This window comes from Parus major, chromosome 1 (genome assembly GCF_001522545.3).
Source record: "Parus major isolate Abel chromosome 1, Parus_major1.1, whole genome shotgun sequence".
NCBI classification, from domain to species: Eukaryota; Metazoa; Chordata; class Aves; order Passeriformes; family Paridae; genus Parus; species Parus major.
The window spans coordinates 27,857,738-27,881,732 of NC_031768.1; the positions used below are offsets into that span (position 1 = coordinate 27,857,738).

A 23,995-nucleotide genomic window follows, 5' to 3' on the forward strand; every position below is an offset into this window, starting at 1 on the left:
TGGCAGGACAGCTGGACTCCAGACACCAACATGACTGAGCGCTTTGATTGCCACTACTGCAAAGAGTCTCTGTTTGGTAAGAAGTACATCCTGAAGGAGGACAGCCCCTACTGTGTGAAATGTTATGAAAATCTTTATTCCAACACCTGTGAGGAATGCAAAAAACCTATTGGCGCTGACTGCAAGGTAAGTCAGATTTGTGTCTTCTTACAGAAATCTCGAGAGAGCAGCCTGGATACAGAGCTCTGAGATCTGGAAGGATCCAGCCCAAGAGCTACACAGGGGTTTCTTTTGGTGGGAAAACATATTCTCTGGACTGCTGTATCTGTTTTGTATTGTTTCACTCGTCAAACCCTTCTTTACCTGGTATGGTAATAGAAATGCTCTCCTGTAAAGCACTGAGTGATCTGATGCTCTGATATAAAAAATTCTCTTTAATTCATTGGCAGAGCCTTTGCTCAGGGCCAGATGGGATCTGAAAGGGTGACAGAAGCTGGTTGTGCCTAACTTTTGGGTCAGAGGGAGCTAAGCCACCGCTGGCTTTGCAGTGACCACACTTCTGTGGTCATCAAGAGACAAGAGACACTCAAGCCAAGGTGCTAACTTGGAGGTCACAGAAATCTAGCTAGTGCTGACCTGAGTAATAATTCAAATGGAGTTAGAAAAACTAGAATTTTGATTACAGAATGATAATAGTGGAGTCTAATTAAAGAATGGGATGGACAGAACAGAGGCCTTGCTTGCTTGAGTTATGCACTGCTGCAACACATAGAAACACCTGCCTGGTACAGATTAGCTGTGACCACCTGTGTTTCTTTTAAATTAATTAAAACCATTGGAGCACATGCCAGTTTCAACCTGCCTGAATGGGGACAGAGGAGCCATCCAGTGAAGTTTCTGTTATACAGCTACTAACAGATTTCATCCTCTTGCGTAAAATTGACCTGTTCAAAGCTGGGCAAGATTTTCACTGACAGAGTGAGGTTGCAGTAGAACTGCAATTTGCATTGCATGGTCACAAGATTCTTCACTGACTCAAGGATATCTGATTTTTGATTTCCCACTGCTGATCTGTACCTCTAGAAATACAAACTAATTCCCATTAGTGATACTATCACTCAATCACTACTTCAGAGATATAAAAATATATGCTTACTCAGATTGAAAAAAATAAATGTCTCATACCTTCCAAAATGATCTACAGCACCCTGTTGGCAAATCAGTAGGAAAGTCCCTTTCAGAAGCCTTAAAAAGGTAAATATGTTTCCCAACCAAGACAGGGAACTGGCAATAATCTGTAAGAAGGTATAAAATTACCAGCTTTCCTACAGCTCATAAATATTCAGGTTAGAGATGAGATACAGCTGGCCTGGCCTGACCTGAAAAAAGCAAAATATTCCTGCCTCATTCCAGAATTTGCTTTTGTTTTAAGGTCTCTTTCTAATCCCCTGAGAAGATATTTCCATGTGCTGATAGTCAAGAATTTAAAAACTTGGACCAGCTTCAACAAATCTCAGTCAAAGTATTCAGGAATTAATCGGGCTGAACTTTTCAACCCAGTTTTATGTATTTAGGGAGTGCGTGGGTGTTATCCGATATACTGCTTTTCTTTACTTTTAAGTGAAACACACTCTAATATCAGATAGGGAAAAAAAGGAAAAAGCCCCAACTCTCTGCAATCTAAGAATATTTTATCTATGTAAAGAACCAAAACTATATGTGGAAAACACAACTAAGAGGCAGTAAATAAAGATTTCTTAAAGAGAAATTGTGAAATTATAAATTGTGCCAAAACTAAATGTGTCCTTTTTTGTTTCTGTGCTGTTTGTGCCTGTCCATGCTTCATGCTGTAGCTTTGGAAGCTGTTGAACAATTTGAAGCAAATTCTGACAGATGGATAAAAGTTGAAAGTTAAATTCCTGTAAGTTTACTGGAAAATTCCCATGTTTGAGTAGAAAAAGAGATCCTATGAATGTTCTCACTGAGAAGAAAAGTAGAGTAGTTTTTCAGTGACTGTAACAGACACTATAGAACACATTTGAGAGAGCCCTTACAAGTGCCTCAGCCACAAGGTAAGTTTCAGATGAAGTGTGTGCACTGTATGACTGAGAATAATTCAGCCATGAAACAGTCACCAAAAAAAACAGGCTTCTCCTCATCAAAGTGTATGAATACATAGGTATATAAACACATAAGAAATACATGCACACACACATATATGTATGCATTTTTACATAAATCTTTTTACACATTGCATTTACTTTTTCACCTGAACAAAGAAAAGAAATTGTACTATGTTTGGGAATGAAACCAGTGTGTTTACTGCATGCACAAAGTGGACTCAAATGTGTTTGTTTGCTCAACATAACCTAAAAATGTAAAATTTGGAATAAAAAACCTAATGGAGTGACAGTGTCATGAGAAAAGGTCATACCAGGCCTTTGCATCTGGCAGTGGCATCCACACTTACATCCACATTACAACCTGGAAAGTCCCTTCTTGGCCACCATTATCTACACAGAGAAAAGCTGCACTCAGAACCAGATGCTCTTAATTTCCTTCTTTCCCACCCTCCAATTACAATCAAACCTCCTGTAGCTGACAGGGTGACAGCAAAGTGAAACCACAGGTGCTGAGGGCACCTGTAACACTCGAATTCTGACAGCACTGGATTCTGAGAGGGTGACACTGATGCTGGATTTTCACATTGTGTTTTAGCTATAGCACAGAGAGCCTGCAAGACAGCAATGCTGTAGAGAAACTTACCTTGAATTCAAGTCAGGGGAGAATTTTCTTCACTACTTTTCTAGTTTTTAAGGTAGTTTGTGGGTAACTGTGAACATAACTGAGTAATAACTAATTTGTTCTTTATTTTGAAAGAACAAGTCTTTCCCCACCAAAAAAATCCCTGAATGACACCTTTGGGCAAAGGCCATTTCATTAACTGTCTACAGTTCTAGCTGATGCTTACAAAACTTTCACAGACAAAAGCTTCATATACTGAGTCATGGGAGGCACCAGCAGGCAGTATGAAAACATGATGCCATTTCTCTCACATCTATTACACATTATCAATATACCAACAAGATATAGGAGAAAATTACTGTTTCTAGAAAAAATTGGCATTTTATTGGCTAAGTCCCTGGTGAATGCTCACCATACCTACAGTTTCATACTTATTTCTAGAAATCCTTACATCTTGTACCCATTTGTTTAACCACTGAAGGGTTACTTTTAATCCTGTGTTTAATGCAGTCCACAAGTTTGCCTTGGCAGGCAGAAGGCAGTGAAAACTGTCTCTGTGAAATGTGAAAATTAAATTACAAGTGGATTGTGAGATACAGCTACTGTGTCAGCACGCAGGCCAAAAAATGGCTCAAAAGGGTCATTCTAACACATAAACTAAACAAAAAAAAATAAAAATAAAACCTTCAGTAATGAGGATCAGGAAAGGAAAAATATAATGATTTTTATATATAATAATTTTTAATATTTAAATCCTGCCCCAACACGCAACACTTTTTTGGCTCATTACTCCATCTCAGGCTAGTTGTTGTAAAGTGAAAAGGTAAAAGAAGTGGATACCTTAATGTCTTCTCATACATGTAAGGGGCTGAGTACAGCACAATATCACTTGTTTCTACTTTTTCTCAACATACTTTTATAGGTATGTGCCAGCCTAACATACTTCAGTGTTTTGCTACAGGGTATGTGCAGCTAAAATCTGCATGGCATCTAGTTGGAGTAGCCCATTTCCTACATTCAACCTTCTGAAAAGACCATCCTGGCAGACAAAAAAGCCATGAACAACATATACAGTTACTGTTCTGGTAATAAGCTCTCTAATCTTCTTCCTACTGGGTGCCTGTTGAAACCCCATTGAAGAGACATGGTAGTGCATAATGGCTTCAGTTTGCTTAGACTTCAAAAGCTTGAGGAGAAGACAATACAAATGCAGGGTATGAGGAGCCCAGGTTTAACCCAGGTAACTGGTAATCCCAGTCTAAGGGGTCTTCTGGGTTTTTTTAAAGACACACGCTTTTCTAAGTCACAAGCAGTCCTGCCCTAGAGGCCAAATAAAATTGCTGGAGCAAAACAATACAGAGCTATGGAGAAGCTGTAAAACTTGTTCTCGCCAATGTTAACAGTTATCTTGTTGAAGATTCCTTTGTGGGTGTCATAATGAAAATAAGTGAAAATACAACAGGAATTAGTTGTATACCACTTGTACCTTCTGCTGGGACGGATTTATTTGGGTCACAATCAGCTAGCATAAACTAGAACTCACATACCTGATGTTCTTTCAGCTTTACAGAGGAGCAGCCTGACATTAAGAAAGATTTAACTCAGTTTTTGCACATGCTTTTCCAGTGTAGAATTTGCTCCAGATCAATATACCTGCAGCTTATGGACAAGCCAAAGTTTCCAGTAATACTTACAACATGCTGAAATAGACCAAACCTCCTTTTTAGTGACATAAGAGGCATAAATGGCTTTGTCAGTACCTTGGACTTCCTTGCTTTCTGATGTGACAGATTCAGAGAGAGAAAGCAATATCCATTTCATCAGTCTAGTATTCTACTGACAAACATCTTGGACTCTCTCTACATTCAATGACAATAGTTATAGTAATCCAGAGTAGCTAAAGATTATTCAATCTACTTTTTATCTTGTGTACTTTTTGTTGTAGCTTTGCTTTCATGATGAAATACCTGCTGTTGTCACCTACCCAGCTAATGCCTATAAAACCTTGCCATCATCACTGATTCAGGGATCAAATCTTTCATCATTGATACCTAGTCTTTGTCTTCATTACTCCTCTTCTAAAAGACATGCACTTTCTTCAGGGTATAATTTCATTGATAAAATAAGAATACGTCAGCACATGAATTTTGAATATTAGAAAATAGCTTGCTGAAAATTGCAAAACTAGGAAATGACAGCTAGTGAGGAAAAATAATTGAATACATCATGTTACAAGAGAAAGAAAATCAGATCTGTTGTTCTACTTCCTAAAAGGCAAATTTCAGTTCTTTTTGAAAGCAGTGTATATTGTGTTTTTTCTGTTGAAAATATAATATGAGACCGGATTTAGGCTATTTGACCTCACCTAAAGAGAGGTCTTCTTAAAGGGAAGAAAAAAACCATAAGTAACTTTCAAAGAAGATTGGTTTGAATATGAAATCTCAGAGATGACACATTGGGTATCAATTGTTACTCACAATGATTCAAAAAATTTAGGTGAGTACCAGAGATGTCCAAACAGAAATGCTTAATTGCATGGTCAAATTCTGACAGAATTTGAAAGAAGTTTAACAAGCTACCACATATCAGCTGAGCTGAATGAAACAATTTCAGTGTTTCCTGCTAGCTGTTTATGAGATCAAGGCTCCCAAAGACACAATATTGTTTTAGGTTAAGCTAAATCTGTGGTATCTTTTGTTTGTTCCGGGCTGAGATTGCACATTTGAAGTTACCTGTGACTGCTCTGACTGACATCGTACAGTTTATGCCAGATCAGGTACAAACCCTTTGTGATGCTTCACACAAGTGAAAAATTGGAATTCATTATTCTACCACTCACTCTTTTCCTTCAGTTAACCAAATTTCTTTAGTGCCTGCAATAAATACACAGTAGATCTTGAGCTAGAACCTGAGAACTTATTTTGGCTGAATTTTTACACTCCTTATTCATGAGAATTGTAGCCTTTCACACTCCCAACCTAAACCAGAGCCTCTGTATTTTGGGGTAGACATTGTTTCTTGTAATCATCCAAGCTCTAGTTTGAAGTCCAAAGACATAGTTCAAGTGTTACACGAACAGGCCACTTTAATTTAAATGGTAAAAAGCACAATCCACCCTTTTAGGTTCCAATTTTGAGAAGGACTGTTTCTTTTAAATAATAAAAGGAACCAGTGTGGGGAGTATTTTAAATACTAACACACCCACACTAATCCCTTGGCCTGAACTCTGGATCACTTGGTGCAGGTACAATGTGATCTTGTACCTTTCAGTACAATCCACATCTGAAATATAGGTAAAGCAAAACACAAGAGTCAGTAAAAATTTATTGTAGTGAAAAAAACCCAAAGAGATCAGCCTCATTCCACCCTTGGTGTAAATCTGTCAAAAAAATACCAGAATGCAATTGTGAAAAAGTATTTCTGTTCAGGAGTAAATATGAAATGAACTAGAAATCAGCAATAGTTAAGGCAAATAGGGGAATTCTATCATTCCTATCAGGCTAACAAGTTTTAATCCAACTCAAAAGCGGGGCTTTATTCTCAAAGAAAATACCTAAGTGAAATTAGCTGTTCCTCTGTCACATACAAAAAGGGTTACCTTGAACTGAAAAAGGGCTGATAGTTGTCATGAGCTGCTCTTGGTTATCACAACAAAATAAGTTCACCTTCACCAGAACATTTTGTTTTCTTCAAATTAGCCCCAGCTCCTGGCTGGAGTTCAGATTTGGATGTGTTTGCATTCTCTGAGCTTCCAGTTGTGCAAACTATTCATTCTACTTACTCTCTCGTTTTGGATTTCCACAGGATCTGTCTTACAAGGACCGCCACTGGCATGAAACCTGCTTCCAGTGCTTCCAGTGCAAGAATTCATTGGTGGACAAACCTTTTGCTGCAAAAGAGGAACATCTACTTTGCACTGACTGCTACTCCAATGAATACTCTTCCAAATGTAATGAGTGCAAGAAGACTATTATGCCAGGTTAGGATGCTCATTTCTTTGGACTAAATATCAGCCCCAAACTCAGCAACATTTGTGAGAAATGTTTCTCCTTGACTATTTCTACTAAGTCATGCTGAACTGTGTAAAAAATTGGTGAGGTGAGGGTGCATTCTAGGCCACTTCCACGACCAGAACATGTCATGTTCATAATGACTCATGGAAGAACTTTCATTCACATGAAACTTTTTGTCTAATTACTCTAAATTTAGTTTCTCTCAAACAGATGAAATACTGGTCAAAGTGCCTCTGAGGTCTTTCTTGAGAACAAAGATAAGAAACAGGAAAGAGCTATTTTCTTTCTCAACATGAAACATGAGGTTACAGTAAGAGATGGATAAAACCTGGTCTTCTCACATCAATACTATAGTATTCTGTGATGATTTGAGGGCTTTAAAGTTGAAGTGCTATCACTGCAGAAATAAAATGTTAAATGGCAGTTTGAAGAATCATCATACACACTCTGTAATGATTAGTAGTTACTTTGTCAGCTCGTTCTGACATTAGTCATCTCAGATAAAAGCCGAAAACCACAATATTTTGCTCCTGGGGTGCAAAAATGAAGGCTTGATGATGAAAAAAGACAACAATATTTAAAAGCAGATGATCCTGTCTATCTATGACTGGGTTTAGGCATCTCCTATTATTTCATAAGCACCCATTTTGCTGACACAGCAATAAAAACTGACATGCCTGGGAATAGCCAGTGCTAGTTTTAAAGCTGGAACTACATGACACAGAAAGTCCAGTTGTATCCTGGACTGCATCCAAAGCAGTGTGGGAAGCAGGTCAAAGGAGGTGGTTCTGCCCCATAACTTTGCTCTTGAGAGATCCCACCTGGAGTGCTGCATTCAGCTCTGGGGACCCCAGCACAAGAAAAACATGGAACTGTTGGAGGAGGGTCACAAAGAGGGCTGGAGCACTTCACTTATAAAGACAAGTCAAGAGAGTTAGGATTGTTCAGCCAGAAGAAGAGAAGGCTCTGGGGAAACCCAATTGCAGCCTTTCAGTACTGAAAGGGGACCTTTAACAAAGATGGGGACAAACTTTTCAGCAGGGCCTGTTGCAATAGAACAAAGTGTAGCAGTTTTAAAGTAAAAGAGGGTTGACTTATATTAGATATAAGGAATAAGTTTTCTATGATGAGGGGGTAAGGTAGAACACTGGAACAGGTTTCCCAGAGAGGTGGTGGATTCCCCATGCCTGGAAAAATTCAAGGTCAGTTTGGATAGGCTTCTGAGCAACCTCATCAAGTGGAAGATGCCCCTGTTTACTGTGAGGGCCTGGACTAGACGATCTTTAAAGGTTCTTTTCAACCAAAACTATTCTACAAGTCTATGATTCTATAATTTTATGTGCATATATATTCTTAGAACTGTTCATTGGATTCATTGCCATTGCCAGTGATTTACTGAAAGGATCTCTTGCCTATGGCAGCTATACATTGATCTGTAGTAACGGAGGCTGGATTCAGTGACACAGAATCCCTTCTTCCCTTATAACCCAAAAGAGAAGAAATTAATTTTTGTAAGCTTTACAACTACCCACTGGTCTCTAGCTGCTTACCCAAGATGGCAGAGATGCCAGCACATTGGAAGAGCAGTACACTCAGCATGGTTTTCCAACTCAGCACACCGTGGTAGTACAGGAGCTACAGCAGAGGAGTATGGTCACCAGTGGAAGCATAATTCATTTTGAAAGAACCAGCAAGTGGTTGGATACCCTTTATGGAGACTGTTAATGCTAAACTTGACCTTTGCTTTGAGCCACTAAATGTAAAACGTTGATTTAATGAAGCTTTATCATGATGTGCCCATATAGGTGATTACAAGCTTGGTCTTTCAGTCCTTCTGCAAACTCAACTCATGCTGGCTTCAGTCTAGTAGCTAACAAAACAGGGCTCTCCCTGCTTTGACAGTGACAACAGCATCCCAAAGAGCAGAGTGGAAAATGTGAAAATAAAATTCTAGACTATTAAAAAAATTATCCACATCTCATTTTTCTAGAATATTATTATTTCAAGGACTGATTTGTTTTCTCCTTGGCATGATGTAGGAAGTTACCAGCACAGAGAAGGCAAAATTTGTAGAATGGAGCAGATTCAAGTATTCAAGAATGTAAGCACCAGAAAGAAAGATAATTAATATTTCACTTACTAATGATTCAAGTCAATTAAAAAAAAAAATAAACCACCAAATAAATTCTGAAGTATGCCTCTCAGCAGAATTTAATGAGATCATAAAAGAAGAAAAACATGCAACTAGTAAACAAAGATGAACTGCTTGAGAAGGGGAAGAATGATGAAATTTCACCCTGCAGTAATAGGGTGGGCAGAATTGGCATCGAAGGCATTAGTGTGGTTCTTCATCATTAGCCAACTCGATCAGCTTGTCAGTCTTACAAGTCTTTGACTTCATGTTTGCTGTTACAGGCTCCAAGAGTGATGCAGAACTGTAGGAACGACATTTGTTTGTTTACCCTTCTGGCCAGTATCAAATATTCTGACTCAAACTGGTACATAGTATGGTAGATAGGAAACCATACCTTGTGCAAAGAAATTTATCCATATAACAGTTCATCTCCAATTTCCTGGAATGGCTCGGAGTCCACCTGCCATACAGTGGACTGAATCTGCACAGAACACTCTCTGAACCCTAGAACTTTGTTCTAGAGGAGTGCATTTATTTCCTAACTACCATACCACGTTTCTGATTTTCAATAAAGGATTGTTTAAATTCCACATTTCAACCATATTTTCAGTTCAACTGAAAACAGAGGAAAAAGCTTCTTTCTTACTGAAAGGTTGAAAATCATTTAGGATAGGTGTTGCTGAGCTGGAAACCATTGCAATGCAATGTTCTCAATGAGAACAAGAGAAAAAGCCCCTGAGCAGATAGGAAATAATCCATTGTCTCAAGATAGTGACTATATTTTATTGGAAAAGGAGGCAAGATGTTTGCCAAGAATGGCATGCCCCATCTCTGTCAGTGTTCAAAGCCAGGTTGATCAGGCTCTGAGAATCTGGTCTCATGAAAAGTGTCCCTGTCTATGGAAGGGACTTTAAAACTAGATGATCTTTAAGGTGTCTTCCAGCCCAATTTATTCCTTGAGTCTGTACTTAACCAGGTACCTTGCTGCTATTTGAAAAAGAAACAAAACAGTTGGGGAATGAATGAGGTTAATCTTTAATGAGGAATGGCCTTACCTCCACTCAGCACTAACAGCAGCTTACACTGGGTTTCTGTTCCATTCACTTGAATCTTCCTGTGCATTGAAATTCATTATTTGCCTAATAATGCCACAAAAAGCTTTTCTAGGCTATAGCTATTTGCAATAAACATTTCTCTTCTTTGCAGGAGAAGAACCACTTGCTCTCCAAAAACCTAAAATGGTACCAAATATCATGCAAAGCTGGTAGGAACATGAAATAACCTCTAGCTCATAGCTGCAATTCTTCTTGACTGGCAGTCAGCTGCCCAGCAATCAAGAGTTACGAACTGAATCTTTCTCACCCAGAAGTTCAGCTGATGCTTCTCATTACAGGTACTCGGAAGATGGAATACAAGGGCAACAGCTGGCACGAGACCTGCTTTATCTGCTACCGCTGCCAGCAGCCTATTGGGACAAAGAGCTTCATCCCTAAGGACAATCAAAACTTTTGTGTACCCTGCTATGAAAAGCAGTTTGCCATGCAATGCGTCCACTGCAAGAAGGTAGAGCTCTTATTTTGCTTACAGGAAACCTAAGGGATTGAAGTCCATCCCATTTTATATCCAAGTAGGCAGAATATCTCATTTTGGTATGCCTAAAAAGATTAAGTCTTAACTGGTTTTAAGAGATGATATAATTTCAGTTCCACTTGTAAGAGAAAACTCACTGACATAGTCTGGAGAAGCAGAAAGTAAATACTTCATCTGAAATACGAAATAAACTAGTGTTTCCCAAAGAAAGTAACAGGGAAGTTGAAGCACATCAGGTAATTCCTTCAGCATGAAGAAAGGAACAGGTGAAGGAACAGCAATGAGACAAACTCTAGTATGTGCAAACAAAAAGCAACATACAAAGAGTAGCTTGAAAAACAGAGTACAATTGAGACTGAGATTTTACAATATGTGCAGAATAAAGTACTTTTAGCATGGGGCTTCTTTTTATAAATAAGGAAATCACAGTAAATCACTTACATTATTTTCTCAAAGTCAACTCCAAGCAAAATTATAATCTTTCTGTTGCTAAGCCTTCTTCTCCTCCTCCCACCCACTGAAATCTCATCACCCTTCCTCTTTACCAAATCATAATACAAACCTGCCTCTCTTAAGAAAACACTTTTTTGTCTTTTTTTTTTCCTGAAACAGGCTATCACCACAGGAGGTGTGACCTACAGGGAGCAGCCATGGCATAAGGAGTGCTTTGTGTGTACTGCATGCAAGAAGCAGTTGTCTGGACAGCGCTTTACCTCCAGGGATGAGTTTGCATACTGCTTGAGCTGCTTCTGCAACCTCTACGCCAAAAAGTGTGCTGGATGCACAAACCCAATCAGTGGTAGGTCTCTCATGGCTGGTACCTTTGCATTTTGTGGAAGTTTTATGTATTGAGTTGCTACTAAAGGCAAAACTAAACAAAAAGTCTGGCCTATTACAAGAGATGCCCAACTAAACTTTTTCATGGAACTCCAGCTACTCCAGCTACTCCAGCTCCTCATTTTTGAGATTAAGCAAAAGACAACTACTACTAAGAGGCATTTCTCCCTTTTTTATCTTCTTTCATTTGTACAGCTTCAATATACCTGATGATGACTGCCATAGCCTCAAACTCTGGAATGCTTTTTTACTAAACTGCTTCTTTTCCTGAGGAATTCTTCCTTCAGAGCTCTGAATCAAGTCATGACACATGACAGACTTCTTTTTTAATTATCTAAATGCACCTCTACAAAACATAAATTATGCTCAGGCACCATAAAACATTCTGTAAAAAACTACCAGAATTCTGTTCAGAGGAAGGTGCTTTGCTTTTCTTCTGCTGCATGTTGCAGGGCCATCCCTTGGAAGTTCATTTCTGCCATTATCACCAGAGATAAGAGCCTTGCTCATTAACTTCGCTGAAAGCAACAGAAGTATTTGAGGATGAAAATCTTAGTCACTACAGAATAAGGGTGGCAAAATTAGCACAGCAACAAACAGATTTGTCACAATGGCATTTTGTCACTGCTGTATGTCAGATGTCCATGTCAGTCTGCATGACCTGATGGCTGACCTGCTATTCTTTTCTTGTAACAGAATGATTTTGCTTTTCAAACAGGACTTGGAGGAACCAAGTACATCTCTTTTGAAGAACGGCAGTGGCATAATGATTGCTTTAACTGTAAGAAGTGCTCCCTTTCACTGGTGGGTCGTGGCTTCCTCACAGAAAGGGATGACATCCTTTGCCCTGAATGTGGAAAGGATATTTAAAGCTCAGACTAAGAGGTGAGGAAGAAGGGAGGAAAGCCGTGCTCGAAATATATAGTCTGAAACACATGGATGTTCAGTTAGTTTTGCCACTCTGTATCTCACTGTATATTAACATTTCTTAACATTTTTCTTTATACTCTCCAAATCTGGAGGGAAAACAACTTGAAAATTTCTAATAGCAGTGTCGGTGTTTAAGATTTCTACCAACAGCAAAAACTAATGCAAAATTCATTATGTGAAACTATTTGGCTGTTTTTGACATAACATACTATTTTTAAGGTTTTTGGTTTTATTTTTCCTAACAAATATTCCCATTACAAGCAAGTGATACAGTTCAAGGATTACAATGGCCACACACAATACATTCATAGGTGGATATTTAGGGTGAAGCCTTCAGCCCACTGAAATCAATGGAAAAGGCCATTCAAAAGGCCTTTCATAAGGCTGGTGTAACCCCAGTGTTCTTGAGCTATGTGACTAGTGTGTGCTGTCAAGTCTGTAGAAAGACTGCAAAAGTAGAGTGTGTTTCAATGTACATGGATTTGTGACATGCCACAAAGAGATAATGATGAAACAGTGGGAGTGCTTCATGACAGATACACATTTTATTGCATGTCTAGCTGATCATTGTGTGAAGTACAAGTTCTGATTGACAGTGTCAGTATCACAGTTAGTTGACATTACACTGCACATTGTATTTTTCAAAATAAAATTATTTAAAACAAAACTTCAATTGTGGCTTAATTGTATTTACATAATATTTACAAAAATGTTTTCAATTTCTGAAGAAACACAATGCAAACAAACACAACCCTTTTTGCACCCAATTTTGTGGGGTGTGAAGTTCAGACAATTTTCAGTAGGGCCCTGCTGTACAACATAGTCTTTTACTATGAAAGTCAGTGGGAAAACTATCAGCAAAAATGAACAAGTGTGTGAAAAAACACACTGAACTGACTGCAGCTGATAAAAATGTGTTCATAGGCTCTAAACTCAAGCCCAAAATATTTTTCTTCTCAGCAAGCAAGGAGGTCAAGACAATTCAAAAGGCTGCTATCTATCTTCCCGAAAGTCAGAAGTTCAATTTCTAGTAGGGCATGCTTTAATTTTGTTCTCTATTGGGATACATAATACCTTTTGTTGTAGCATAATTTCTGCTACATGTTTGCCACAGCAGCAACTGTCAGCAACAGCATGCTGGCAGGACAGTAACATCAAAAGGAAACAATACAAAGGAAGAGAAACCTTTTCCCAACTGCAAGAAATACTGCCATCTTATGCAATGTACAATCCCAGTACACCTTCCAGACGGAATTCATTTGTGTTCAGAAGAAGGAGGAAAGAAATATGTCACGCCTCCAACAGGAATCTTCAGATGTGAAATTAAGATTTAGGAATATACTTACTCTGTGTGCTACTGGGCAGGGAAAGTTTGCTCCTAGCTTCTGCCACCACTCTTGAATTTGTCTCTTTGTACCAAGTGCAAAGCACTCACAGGTCATTCCCCTTTCATTAATTCAACAATTGAAATAGATGTATCTGATCAGATTTAGTTTATTGCACACCATGAAGAACTTGGCTGGGTGACATTTTTGAAGTGCACACTGTGCTAATCAGAATTCAGTGAATGACTAAATTCCATCCCTTGGTGATTTCATTCTATGATGAAAGCTGTAACAAACAGCCACAAAAATCCTTCTTTATCCACACCTCCAAAAGGAGGGCAAAGCCCCCTCTCCTCAGGGGTCTGCCAATCCCCCAGCACATTGCTGCTCTGCTCTAGTATTTTGCTGAGAGAAGAAAGATTCCTTTGAGCTAAAGGGGTAGTGCCCCTGTACTTGGCACTGATGAGAAGCCACATATTGAGTCATGTGCTCAGTTTGAGGTGCCTTACTAAAATCAGGACAGAGGTGCTGGAGAGCATCCAGAGAATAGCAATGGAGCTGGTGAAGCAGCTGAAGCTGGGAGTTGCTTAGCCTGGAGAAAAGAAGGCTGAGGTGTACAACTGCCTAAAAGGAGATCATAGCAATGTGGGGCTTGGCCTCTTTCTCTCAGGCAGCTTGTGATAAGACAAGGGGAAACAGCCTCAGATTTTGATAAGGGAAGGTCAGGCCAGGTACTAGGAAAATTTTCTTGATTGGATGTGGTAAAACAGGCTCCCAGGGAATGGTGGAGTCACCCACCATCTTTGGAAGTATTCAAAAAACACGCAGACCCGGCGCTTTGTGATACAACTTAATGTGCATGTGGAATTCAGCTGAAGGTTGGACTTGATGATCTTGGAAGTATTTACCAACCCTGATGATTCTAAGGCAGTAGGAGCAGCACAGCTTGTACCTTGCCTCCCAAGTAGTACAGCAGATGGCAAAATGGCCCCAGCTTTGGGGGAAGGTCGGTGAAACATGACAAGGCTGGAAAGCATCCCAGCCTTTCCTCCTGGAAACAGGACTGCTACCACGCAAGAGCAGCATCATGCTATTATTCCAGTGCAATTCTGCATATCCCTCCTTAACATATACCAACACACACATGCTCCCATCAACTGGAAGAACACAAAATACATCCCTGACTCTAGACCACTGACAAGAATCCAGCCAAAACCAAAATTACCATCAAACTGTTGCACAAGTGCAAAAAACAGCATTTCACATGATACTAACTGCTGCTACAGCTGCAAAGCAGCTACTGACCATTTTACCCTCTGAGTGCTGATCACTTCAAGTCCACTGAAATATAACTGTATAAAATGAACAGCTTAATTACCTCTCAAAAACAAGGCAGCACTGTTTTGTTTGCTTTTAATTTATTTAAATAGGATAAGGCTACTTAAAAGACAAGTCTTTACATACAAAATGTACATTACATTAAAGTTTGCTGTACTCAAGTACAAAAACTGCACAAGTGTTTAGTAAAAGGGAAGGAGCACACCATTTCAAAACACACATTTTTACCATTTTACAGCATTCAAGAAGTGCCTTTTATATCATAACAGTGAATGGAGAACTTCTGTAAAGAACTAAGCTAGTTTTTGGTTTCAATATAAACCAGTGTTAAAAATGTAAACGAGTTTTCAGATCACTACCAAGCTTCTTTTACTGGGTTAACTAAATGGATTAAGAAGCTGATTCTTTTTTTGTTTTACCAAGTCTTGGAGCATTGTTATTATTCTTATTTACCATCCATATCTAAAACTGATCTAAACTGGCTTCACTCTGAGCCAATGAGTTTTAATAAAAATGTTTACACCAACTTAATTGGATTTTTGCCCTGTGAGGCACTACCAATATACCAGAGAAAACACCAAATTTCACAGAAAATCAAAATCCATCTTAAATTATCAAAGGGAAAACAGGTTTGTGGGTTTTTTTTTCTGGAGTGCAATTACATGTGTTAATCTCTCAAGGTACTTCTGTCTTCCTATTTATGTCCCTCTCCAACTGTCTGTAAGCTGACAAAACACTGGTCTGCAGTCCACTGGTTTCCCCCATATTTTATAATCATGATTGTAACCAGGAAAACAATCAAATTTGCTACATTGGCAGATTTTTACACTTATGCATGTATAAAATATGCCTGTGTACTTAAGAGAACATGGCACTAATCCATTCACTACTTCCTCTCGAAGTTTCATGTCAAACAGTCTAATCACAAATTTCCATCTGTGCATTCCTTGTTTCATATATCAAGAGAAACTTCAATTTGAAGTAATGCTGTTAAAATAGTTCATCTCTTATTACCAACCTAACTTGCACTGCAAATTCTACACTCCTGTGCAACAAAGAGGAAAAAAAAATTATCAGCAGAATGGCCAGTTTTCTCACCTAAATTAATTACCTTTTTAAAGAAGGCTCTAGAGATCACTCTAAATTTCAATAGCTATTTTAACTATTTAACCAGATGTGGAATAAAACTGAATCTTAGTGAAACAACGTGTGAATCACAGTGACATGGAGGAGATGAACTATAATAATCTTGAAAACTAAGAGTGGGGGGGTTTAGCATAGTGTAATATCATTACCTTTTAAAGAAGTAATTAACTGCTTTCAAGAGTGGATACTTTTAAGGTGACTGGTGATAGTGATTCCAGCTTTGCAACAGGAAACTGTTGCAAACTTATTAAAGTTAAACTTATTAAAGTTAAACTTATTAAAACTTCACAGCAATCTGAATCTCTGTAAGTTTGTAAATCTTAAAACCATTTTATTTAAACTGTTTTAATATGACCTATCTGAAAATATGGAAGCAATATTTATGTTTCAAGCACCATTAGCTACTTCATGGCCATGTAACATGTTGGATTTTCTTCTTTGCTTCTGAAGGCTTTAGGTCATTCTGGAACACAAGAAAATATAAAATTATTCTCAGAGATATTGTGCAAATAGGAATCTACATATTTCAATCTGGTACTATTACAGTATTCAGCTACAGGCTACTACAACAGCTTTCTATTGCCATCTTGTGGAGAAAGCTAAATATCACAGAACTTCTTTGGTGAAAATAGAGCCTATGAATTTAACTACCTGCAAATCATACATGTGTTATGGTTTTCAGCAACCTACAATTAAATATTCTTAAACATTAAAAAAATTCTTTCAGTTATGCAGCTTAGAAACGGGTCCATATTGGAGTTTCAAAATATACTTCTGAAGTTATTTCAGGTTGTCTTCTTAAAATACTTGTTGAAGTATATGTTGAAATGGAACTGTGTAAGGAAAAATCCTCAAATACACAACTAGGAAACCAATTTGCTATTGTCAAATAGTAAAAACATTAAAAAAAAAAAGAAAAAGAAAATTTGGTCTTCCTTTGTAATGACCTGGATAAAAAGAAGAGAAATAATTGCCAAAGCCTCAGATTAGTTAATCTTTCAAGTCCCTCTCCCCAAAGAAACCTGCAAAAATCAAGAAATCTCAAAGCAAAGCATGGCAGATGAAGTGGTGAAATAATTCCCTTTCACCATCTAAAATAATAATTAAAAAATCTGAGAAATTAGAGCTTTAATAGTTCACATAAACAGAGTAAAGACAGGTTTTCAAGGACATACTGCAACACACTACTTTGAGGAGCACAATCTAGAGGTCTCTCTTCTCTTTTAAAAGACTTTCAGTGTTCGTTTACTTACAGGAATCCTGTGGACTACAACCACTGAAAGATTTAAGGGAATTAGACCCAAAGATAACAGGGATAGTTCTGTGCTATTCATTACAGTTTTCTTTAAAGTCAAGGAACAATGACTTGCTTGGAGCCACAACTGTCTTTACTGTCACTACACTAAAAATAGATCAGGTTTACAGCATCTGCCAAGTACACTGATTCTTCCTGACAGCATCACTTACTATTCAATAGCACATTCTTTAACTTCAGATGGTAGACTAACATCCATAGAACACACCTGCCTAACTTCACGTTTGACCAGCATCAACCAAGGGATGACTGAACTCACAGGTATTAACTGGAACAACCTAAACCGTTGCTAATGTAGAAAGTCAAATGTCAAAGGCCATAGTTTCTGAGTGTCAGTCATACAGTGGTGCTTAAAAATGCCATCATTGTGCCTACAAAACATTTAAATTAAATACAAAGAAGTTGTGAGGTATATACTAAACAAGTTTCAAAAGCTCTGTAGGTTCAGATCTGACCAATAATACTTGGAAGAGTTTTAAACACTGAAAGAAGTTAGTAATACTGGTAGTAGGAAGCACACCTCTCAAGCATAAATTCCATTCAGAGCCTCAGCCATGATTCTTTTAAAAGCTGCTAAAGCTATCTTTCACAACAGTCATGTATTTTGGTACTTGTGTTTAACAGAAGTCTGATGGAATGTACCAATCCACACAGCAGAATATTATCTGCATTCTTTCCTTAAAGGAAATAATACATTATTATTTTATTTATTAATATTAATAATTTTATTAATTAATATTAATGTTCTATTGCATCTCATGAGGCAATATTGAGAAAACAAAGTTCAGTGTCATGTCTTGCGAAAATTCTAGTCAATGTAACTGCACACTGTATATCTAAAGCTCCCCCTGCAGTTCAACTGAGAACAGATATTTCTATTTCTTCCTTTGAAGCCCACATTTATTCCAAATATTCCCGTATTCCAGTGGAAATGTGAGAACATCTTCATTTGTATCATGAAGGAATACAACACAAGTGTTAAGACCTATCCCTATATTGTGGCATGTTTTTAAGAGATGGCCCATTGCTCCTTGCTCACTGACAAGCCCTGTAATCACACCATTGTCAAAACTAACCACTATTCTTTGACCCCATCTGGCAGCTACACTCAGTGCCACTACCTACACAGAAGCCTCTTATTGACAAGAATAAATTTCTTTCATTCTGATATTTCCCAAACTAGCTACATTTTTATCTGTTTCTAATCACTCAATTATTACTCCAAAATAAAATCATCCTGAAAACGCTTGCAAAGCTCTAACTTTGGCTCCTGTAAATCTCATTCAGAAACAAAAAAAAAAAAGCTGCAAAACAAGATACTGCACAAACATACCGGCAAATCAGATTCCTCTTTTGGAACAGACCTCTTTAACTTCACAACAGTAGTTCCTGCTACTGGAGACAAAGGGTAAACCTTCAGACCAGTCAACACACCACTGTCAGTCTTTGAAATATTGTTCTGGTGAGCCTCATTATTCCTTATGCCCTGTTTAGCATCCTCTGACAAACTGGAAGCTGAAATGTATGTTGAGGCATTTGAAGGAACTGATAATCTTCTAACTGTGTTGGTGGTGCTTCCAGCTGGAGGAGGCTTCAGGCGATCGGCAGCTCCGTTCTCCGTCTTCTTCACCTTTATGCTTGTACTTGTTGAATTGCCATCAAATACAATTAATGGCCGTTTCCTTAAACCTTCCACTGTTGTAACACTGAAAACACAAATCATAACATTCTCAGAAACATAGGTTAGGTGATCAAAAAATAGTGTATCCATGACATGAGTAGCAAAAATTAATTTTATCCTACTTAAAGTAAATATATATCCCAAAATATTAATATTAAACTCTGAGATGCTGCAAACTTAAATAAAAATAAATATATTTATATACACTTACATATACATAAATAAAAATAAAAAGCAGTAAAAGTCACTTCCAAAATATAAAGGCACAGGGGGCTGTGTGAGGAGCAGTGTTTCTCAGCGAGAAGAGTTGTGTGAGGAACTATCTAAGCAGACAATTACAGTTGTACAACCACAGGCACTAAGCTTCTATCACTGTAGCTGTTCTGGAGATAACTACAGAGATAATAAGTGTTAAGTATTTCAAGTTATGAGCATTTAAGAAAGGGTGTCCTGCCTTACCTCTAGGAATAGCATCTCATATTCTGATAAGTCTAAATTTTGCTATTTCCACTCTTAGTCAAAATCGTAATGTTAAGGTAAGTCCAAAAAATTGTTAGCCAAGGAATGAAAAACATTACACAAAAATCCCACACCTTTTTAAAATAAGATTTCTTTGAGCAGGAACCCTAAGTAGATTTAGTGACATTTTTTTAATAGTTTGTGTCTTCAAGCCTATGTGTAGTCAGAGCAGGCCAGTTTAGTCACCAATACTGAATGAAAAGGAATACTAACAAGCTAATATCAAAACAGTATTATCAGAAAACATCTTGACTGAGAAGAAATAAAGTACAAAGTTAATATAATTCACACTATATGAATTCAGAGTTTTAAAAATGCAATGCTCAATAATGACAAAGTTCACATTTAACAAATATAAAACCCAAACCACCATTAAGAGATATAATATTCCTGTTAAAAAACTTCAGTTTGCATTTTTGATAAAAAGCTCTTTTGCACCTATTTCAGCACACTAACAGTTTCCTACCCAAACACTAACCTCACAGTTCGATCCTCAAGTCTACAGATGTAAACAAACTGAGGTACTATAACCTCTTATGCACATGGAAAATAAACCTGACAAAACACAGTTCAGTGTTTTAGCCACAGCTACAGTTAAAAAAAAAAAACTAAAAAAACACCTAAAAATACCCCAAATCACTTGAAGGAATTTGGTTAGCTCTTCACAGTTAGAAACCTCAGTAAAGCTAAAAAAGACTCAAGACATCAACAAGCTGTAATACTGAAAAACTACAGGAATTTCCATCCACCTTTCCTTAGGATTTACTGTTGAATGTATCAGAACACCACTCATGCATATCACATGTCAAGGTCTTGGACAGGGGGATGGTTGACTGAAGAGATTCAATAAAACAAACTTTTGAAGATGATTTTGCTTTCTGGGCAAATACAAACAAAGATTTTTAAAACAAGATGGAATACTTCTTTCAGAAAACAAATGTTAGTTTTGAAACAGACACACAAAATTGCTGCAGCATGCACCTCTCACTCTAGATAGACTAGCCGACCCCTACCCCTGTCCAGGAGCAAGAATAGTTAAATATGCTTTTAGTACTTTCCTTGCATACTGCAAACATTATTATTAATTAGTAATTATACAGTGAAACAAAAAATATTTCCGTTCTCCTCATTATAAAGTACTTTGAAATGTATCAATAACTCATTATCAACACACGCTGGGGGATTAAGGAACAATACCAACTCCCGGGATCAATACAGACTTGGGGTGAAGGGATTGGGAGTAGCCCTGCTGAGAAGGACTTGGGGATGCTGGTGTATGAGAGGCTGGACATGAGCCAGCAATGTGTGCCTGCAGCCCAGAAAGCCAAACATCTCCAAAGCACAGTGGCTAGCAGGTCAAGGGAAGTGATTCTGCAACCCCTACTCTGCTCTGGTAAGACCACAGCTGGAGTGCTGCATCCAGATCTGGAGCCTCTGGAGGAAGGACATGGAGCAGTTCCAGAGGAGGGTCATAAAAACGATCATAAGGAAAGGCTTGAGATAGTTGAGGCTGCTCATCCTGGAGAAGACAAGGCTCCAGGAAGACCTTATTAAGCCTTTCAGTACTTAAAGGGGATGTGTAAAAAAGACAGTTCTGTGAAAAGAAGCACTGTAAGTTAGATAGCATTGATAACATTTAAATGACAAAAAGAAAAAAAATTATCTTCCCCTTTTTCTATTTTTGCAGTAGTTGAATCTAACGCTTCTGACACTGGCAAACTAACATGGCATTCTCTGTAAACTGTAACAATATCCAAAAACTCTACAAGCTTCATTCACCAGGCAAAGATTTAACTAAATGCATTGCCCTAAATTGTCCAAGTCTGGCCCAATAAAGCTAAATTACCTTTTATTCTCACTTTTCAAGTCATTTTGCTGTCTTTTCTTTTCCATCATTTTCCCCCATCTACTTTTTGGCAAGTCACGCTGAGGCAGGGGAATGGCATGTTGAATGTAGAGATCAGTGAGCCCATCTTTGTCCATCTTTACATCATTTTCGACTAATATATTTTTCTGTGGGAAAAAGACTTGTTATTTTTATGACAAAATATATGTTCAACCATCTGAGTGGCATTATTTCTTATCTCAAAATCCATGGTAAACTATTGCACTAGGCCAGGGTTCCAGCAGTAAAAGGGTGGCTGGGGTGATCAGTTTGGGAAGGCCATGAATTGCTCAGTGCCAACAACAGCCTGGTCTCCTACCTTCCTACTGTCAACTTCCTTCATATTCTGTGTGGATTACACTCAGCCTGTCCCTTCAGTGAGGCAATGGGAAACACTGGATGATTTGGTCAGTGCATAGTGGTTTGTTTTTCCACCACCTGCAAGTGCACTTCTTCACAGGTTTCCTCATGTGCCTCTTCCTGTGTGTCCTTTGGAGTCTCCTGCCTCAAAGTGTCTGCTGCTCTCTTAAGTACATTTGAACACAGGTGCCATGAGCAACTCTGCTTCAGGTTCTGGGATGTGATCATCTGCTTTCTTCAACAGTGTGAGAGACATATAGATCCAGCTGTGACCAGCACTGGGCAGTTATTCACCTTTGCACACACAGGTCAACCCTGCAGCCCCTCTCTACCCAAAACACTGCACATTTTCCCATGGGAAACAGCAGCCAAAAAAGGGAAAAGTTATGATAGACATAATGGTAATGACTGATGTTTTCATGCAGTCTTAAACACGCTTCCCTGAATCCAACTACAATACCAGAGCTCTTTTTCACACTTCTAAAAAACAGACAACTAGAATGTAATGCAAGTAAAACCTTGAGATGTAGAGCTGTGCTTTCTTCCACAGTTCCCAGAGAATAATGGAGGTAAGTTTCATGCCAACATGAGGAAGAACTTCCTTAGGTTAAGGATGGCAGAACAATGGAACAAGCTGCCCAGGGAGGTAATGGAGTCTCCCTCTCTGGAGACATTCAAAACCCACGTGGATGTGTTCCTGCTCTTGTTGACTGCTCTTGGCAGGGGAGTTGGACAAGATAATCTCCAGAGGTCCCTTTCAACCCTAACTATTCTGTGATCCCAGGAACCATCAGTTAGAATACCAGTTTTCTTTCTAATCGTGTATCACGCTGCAAATATTTCTTGGTACCTCATGCCAAATTTATGGAATGAGAAAAAAACTCCACTAACATCCTATAAATCAAGGTCACCAACAGCAGGTCAAGCCTCTGCCACTACCAATTCTGGCAACATTTCATGACTTCTGATGTTGGCCTGAAACCTGTACATATGAAAAGCATAGTACACAAAGGCATATGAAAATTCTTTGATCTTATACGCAACCCTGAAACTTTGATTTCTATTGTTTCATGCACCTGGAATTTTCAGCCAAGGCAGTAACTAGCATTCCAAACAACATCAACTGAAGTTTTGTATGGTCCTAAAATGTTTATAACTCACAGTCAAACTCGACTATTTTTCAATTATCAACTATCAGTGCTTACACATTAAAGCATTAGCTTGACTGATTACATAGCCTGCATTTCTTTAACTCCCAGAATCACACAATTATTAGTGTTGGAAGGGACCTCTGGAGATTAACAAGTCCAACCGACCTACCAAGGCAGGGATACACTGCGTATGGACATGGCAACTTTAACAGTGCAAAGCTCATCCTTCCTTCCATGGCCAGTTTTACTGTATGCAGACGCTGCCCCGATTTGGGCAAACTGCTGTTTAACAGCCTCGGTGTTCAAACACAGCCCCTTTGCGAACACGGAGACATCTCCCGCGTCAGAGCCTCCTCTCTGCGAGTTGGTGGTGTCCAGAGCACCGGCTTGGTGCCTGCTCTTCCCTGAGCGCCGTGACTCTCCTCGCCCCGCCTGAGGGGCCGCCGCTCCGCCCGGCCCGGCTCCCCGGACGCACCTGCCCCAGGGTGAGCCGCAGGAATTCCTCCGAGAGCAGCTCCGGGTGCAGCAGCAGCAACTCCGACTCCGAGCGTCCAGATCCCCGCTCCTCCTCCCCACAGTCGCCGCTGCCCGATCGCGCTTTCCCCTGCGCCGCCATCTTCTTCCCCCGGCGGCCCCTTCCCGGACTCCCAGAATCCAGCGCGCGGAGGGAAACGCGTTCCCAGGGGAGCCGCGCGCCGCGGTGGCGTCACAGGCTGGAGCGGGACAGCCGGGACAGCGGGGACAGCCGGGACAGCGGGGCCGGGACAGCAGGGACAGCGGGGCCGGGACAGCGGGGACAGCGGGGCCGGGACAGCGGGGCCAGCCGGGACAGCCGGGACAGCCGGGCCGGGACAACGGGGACAGCAGGGACAGCCGGGCCAGCCGGGCCGGGCCAGCGGGGACAGCGGGGCCGGGACAGCGGGGCCAGCGGGGCCGGGACAGCCGGGACAGCGAGGCCGGGACAGCCGGGACAGCGGGGCTGGGACAGTAAGGCCGGGACAGCGGGGATGCGCCCTGCCGGGGCGG

The 23,995-nt window shown here is 39.4% G+C and overlaps 2 protein-coding genes across 5 annotated transcripts in view; one reads left to right on the forward strand and one right to left on the reverse strand.

The window, feature by feature from the left end:
• Positions 1–12,916, forward strand: part of FHL2 (four and a half LIM domains 2) — a 37,120-nt gene extending 24,204 nt beyond the window's left edge. For 2 of the 4 annotated variants that reach the window (XM_019008096.2, XM_015642163.3), the window contains exons 2-6: positions 7–186; positions 6,550–6,724; positions 10,286–10,455; positions 11,095–11,281; positions 12,038–12,916. In XM_019008096.2, coding sequence (XP_018863641.1) covers positions 31–186; positions 6,550–6,724; positions 10,286–10,455; positions 11,095–11,281; positions 12,038–12,189 — 840 coding nt within the window. In that variant the 5' untranslated portion in view covers positions 7–30 and the 3' untranslated portion in view covers positions 12,190–12,916. The remainder of the gene's footprint in view (positions 1–6; positions 187–6,549; positions 6,725–10,285; positions 10,456–11,094; positions 11,282–12,037) is intronic. The other 2 variants (XM_015642157.3, XM_015642147.1) reach the window with 1 other exon arrangement.
• Positions 12,917–14,973: 2,057 nt separating this feature from the next.
• C1H2orf49 (chromosome 1 C2orf49 homolog) lies at positions 14,974–23,620 on the reverse strand. The gene is made up of 4 exons (XM_015642175.2): positions 23,445–23,620; positions 21,420–21,586; positions 18,707–19,079; positions 14,974–16,521 (listed from the first exon to the last, which is right to left on the reverse strand). Exons 1-4 carry the CDS (start codon positions 23,583–23,585, stop codon positions 16,465–16,467), a joined length of 738 nt encoding a protein of 245 aa, XP_015497661.1. The 5' UTR covers positions 23,586–23,620; the 3' UTR covers positions 14,974–16,464.
• Between the last annotated feature and the right edge of the window lie 375 nt (positions 23,621–23,995).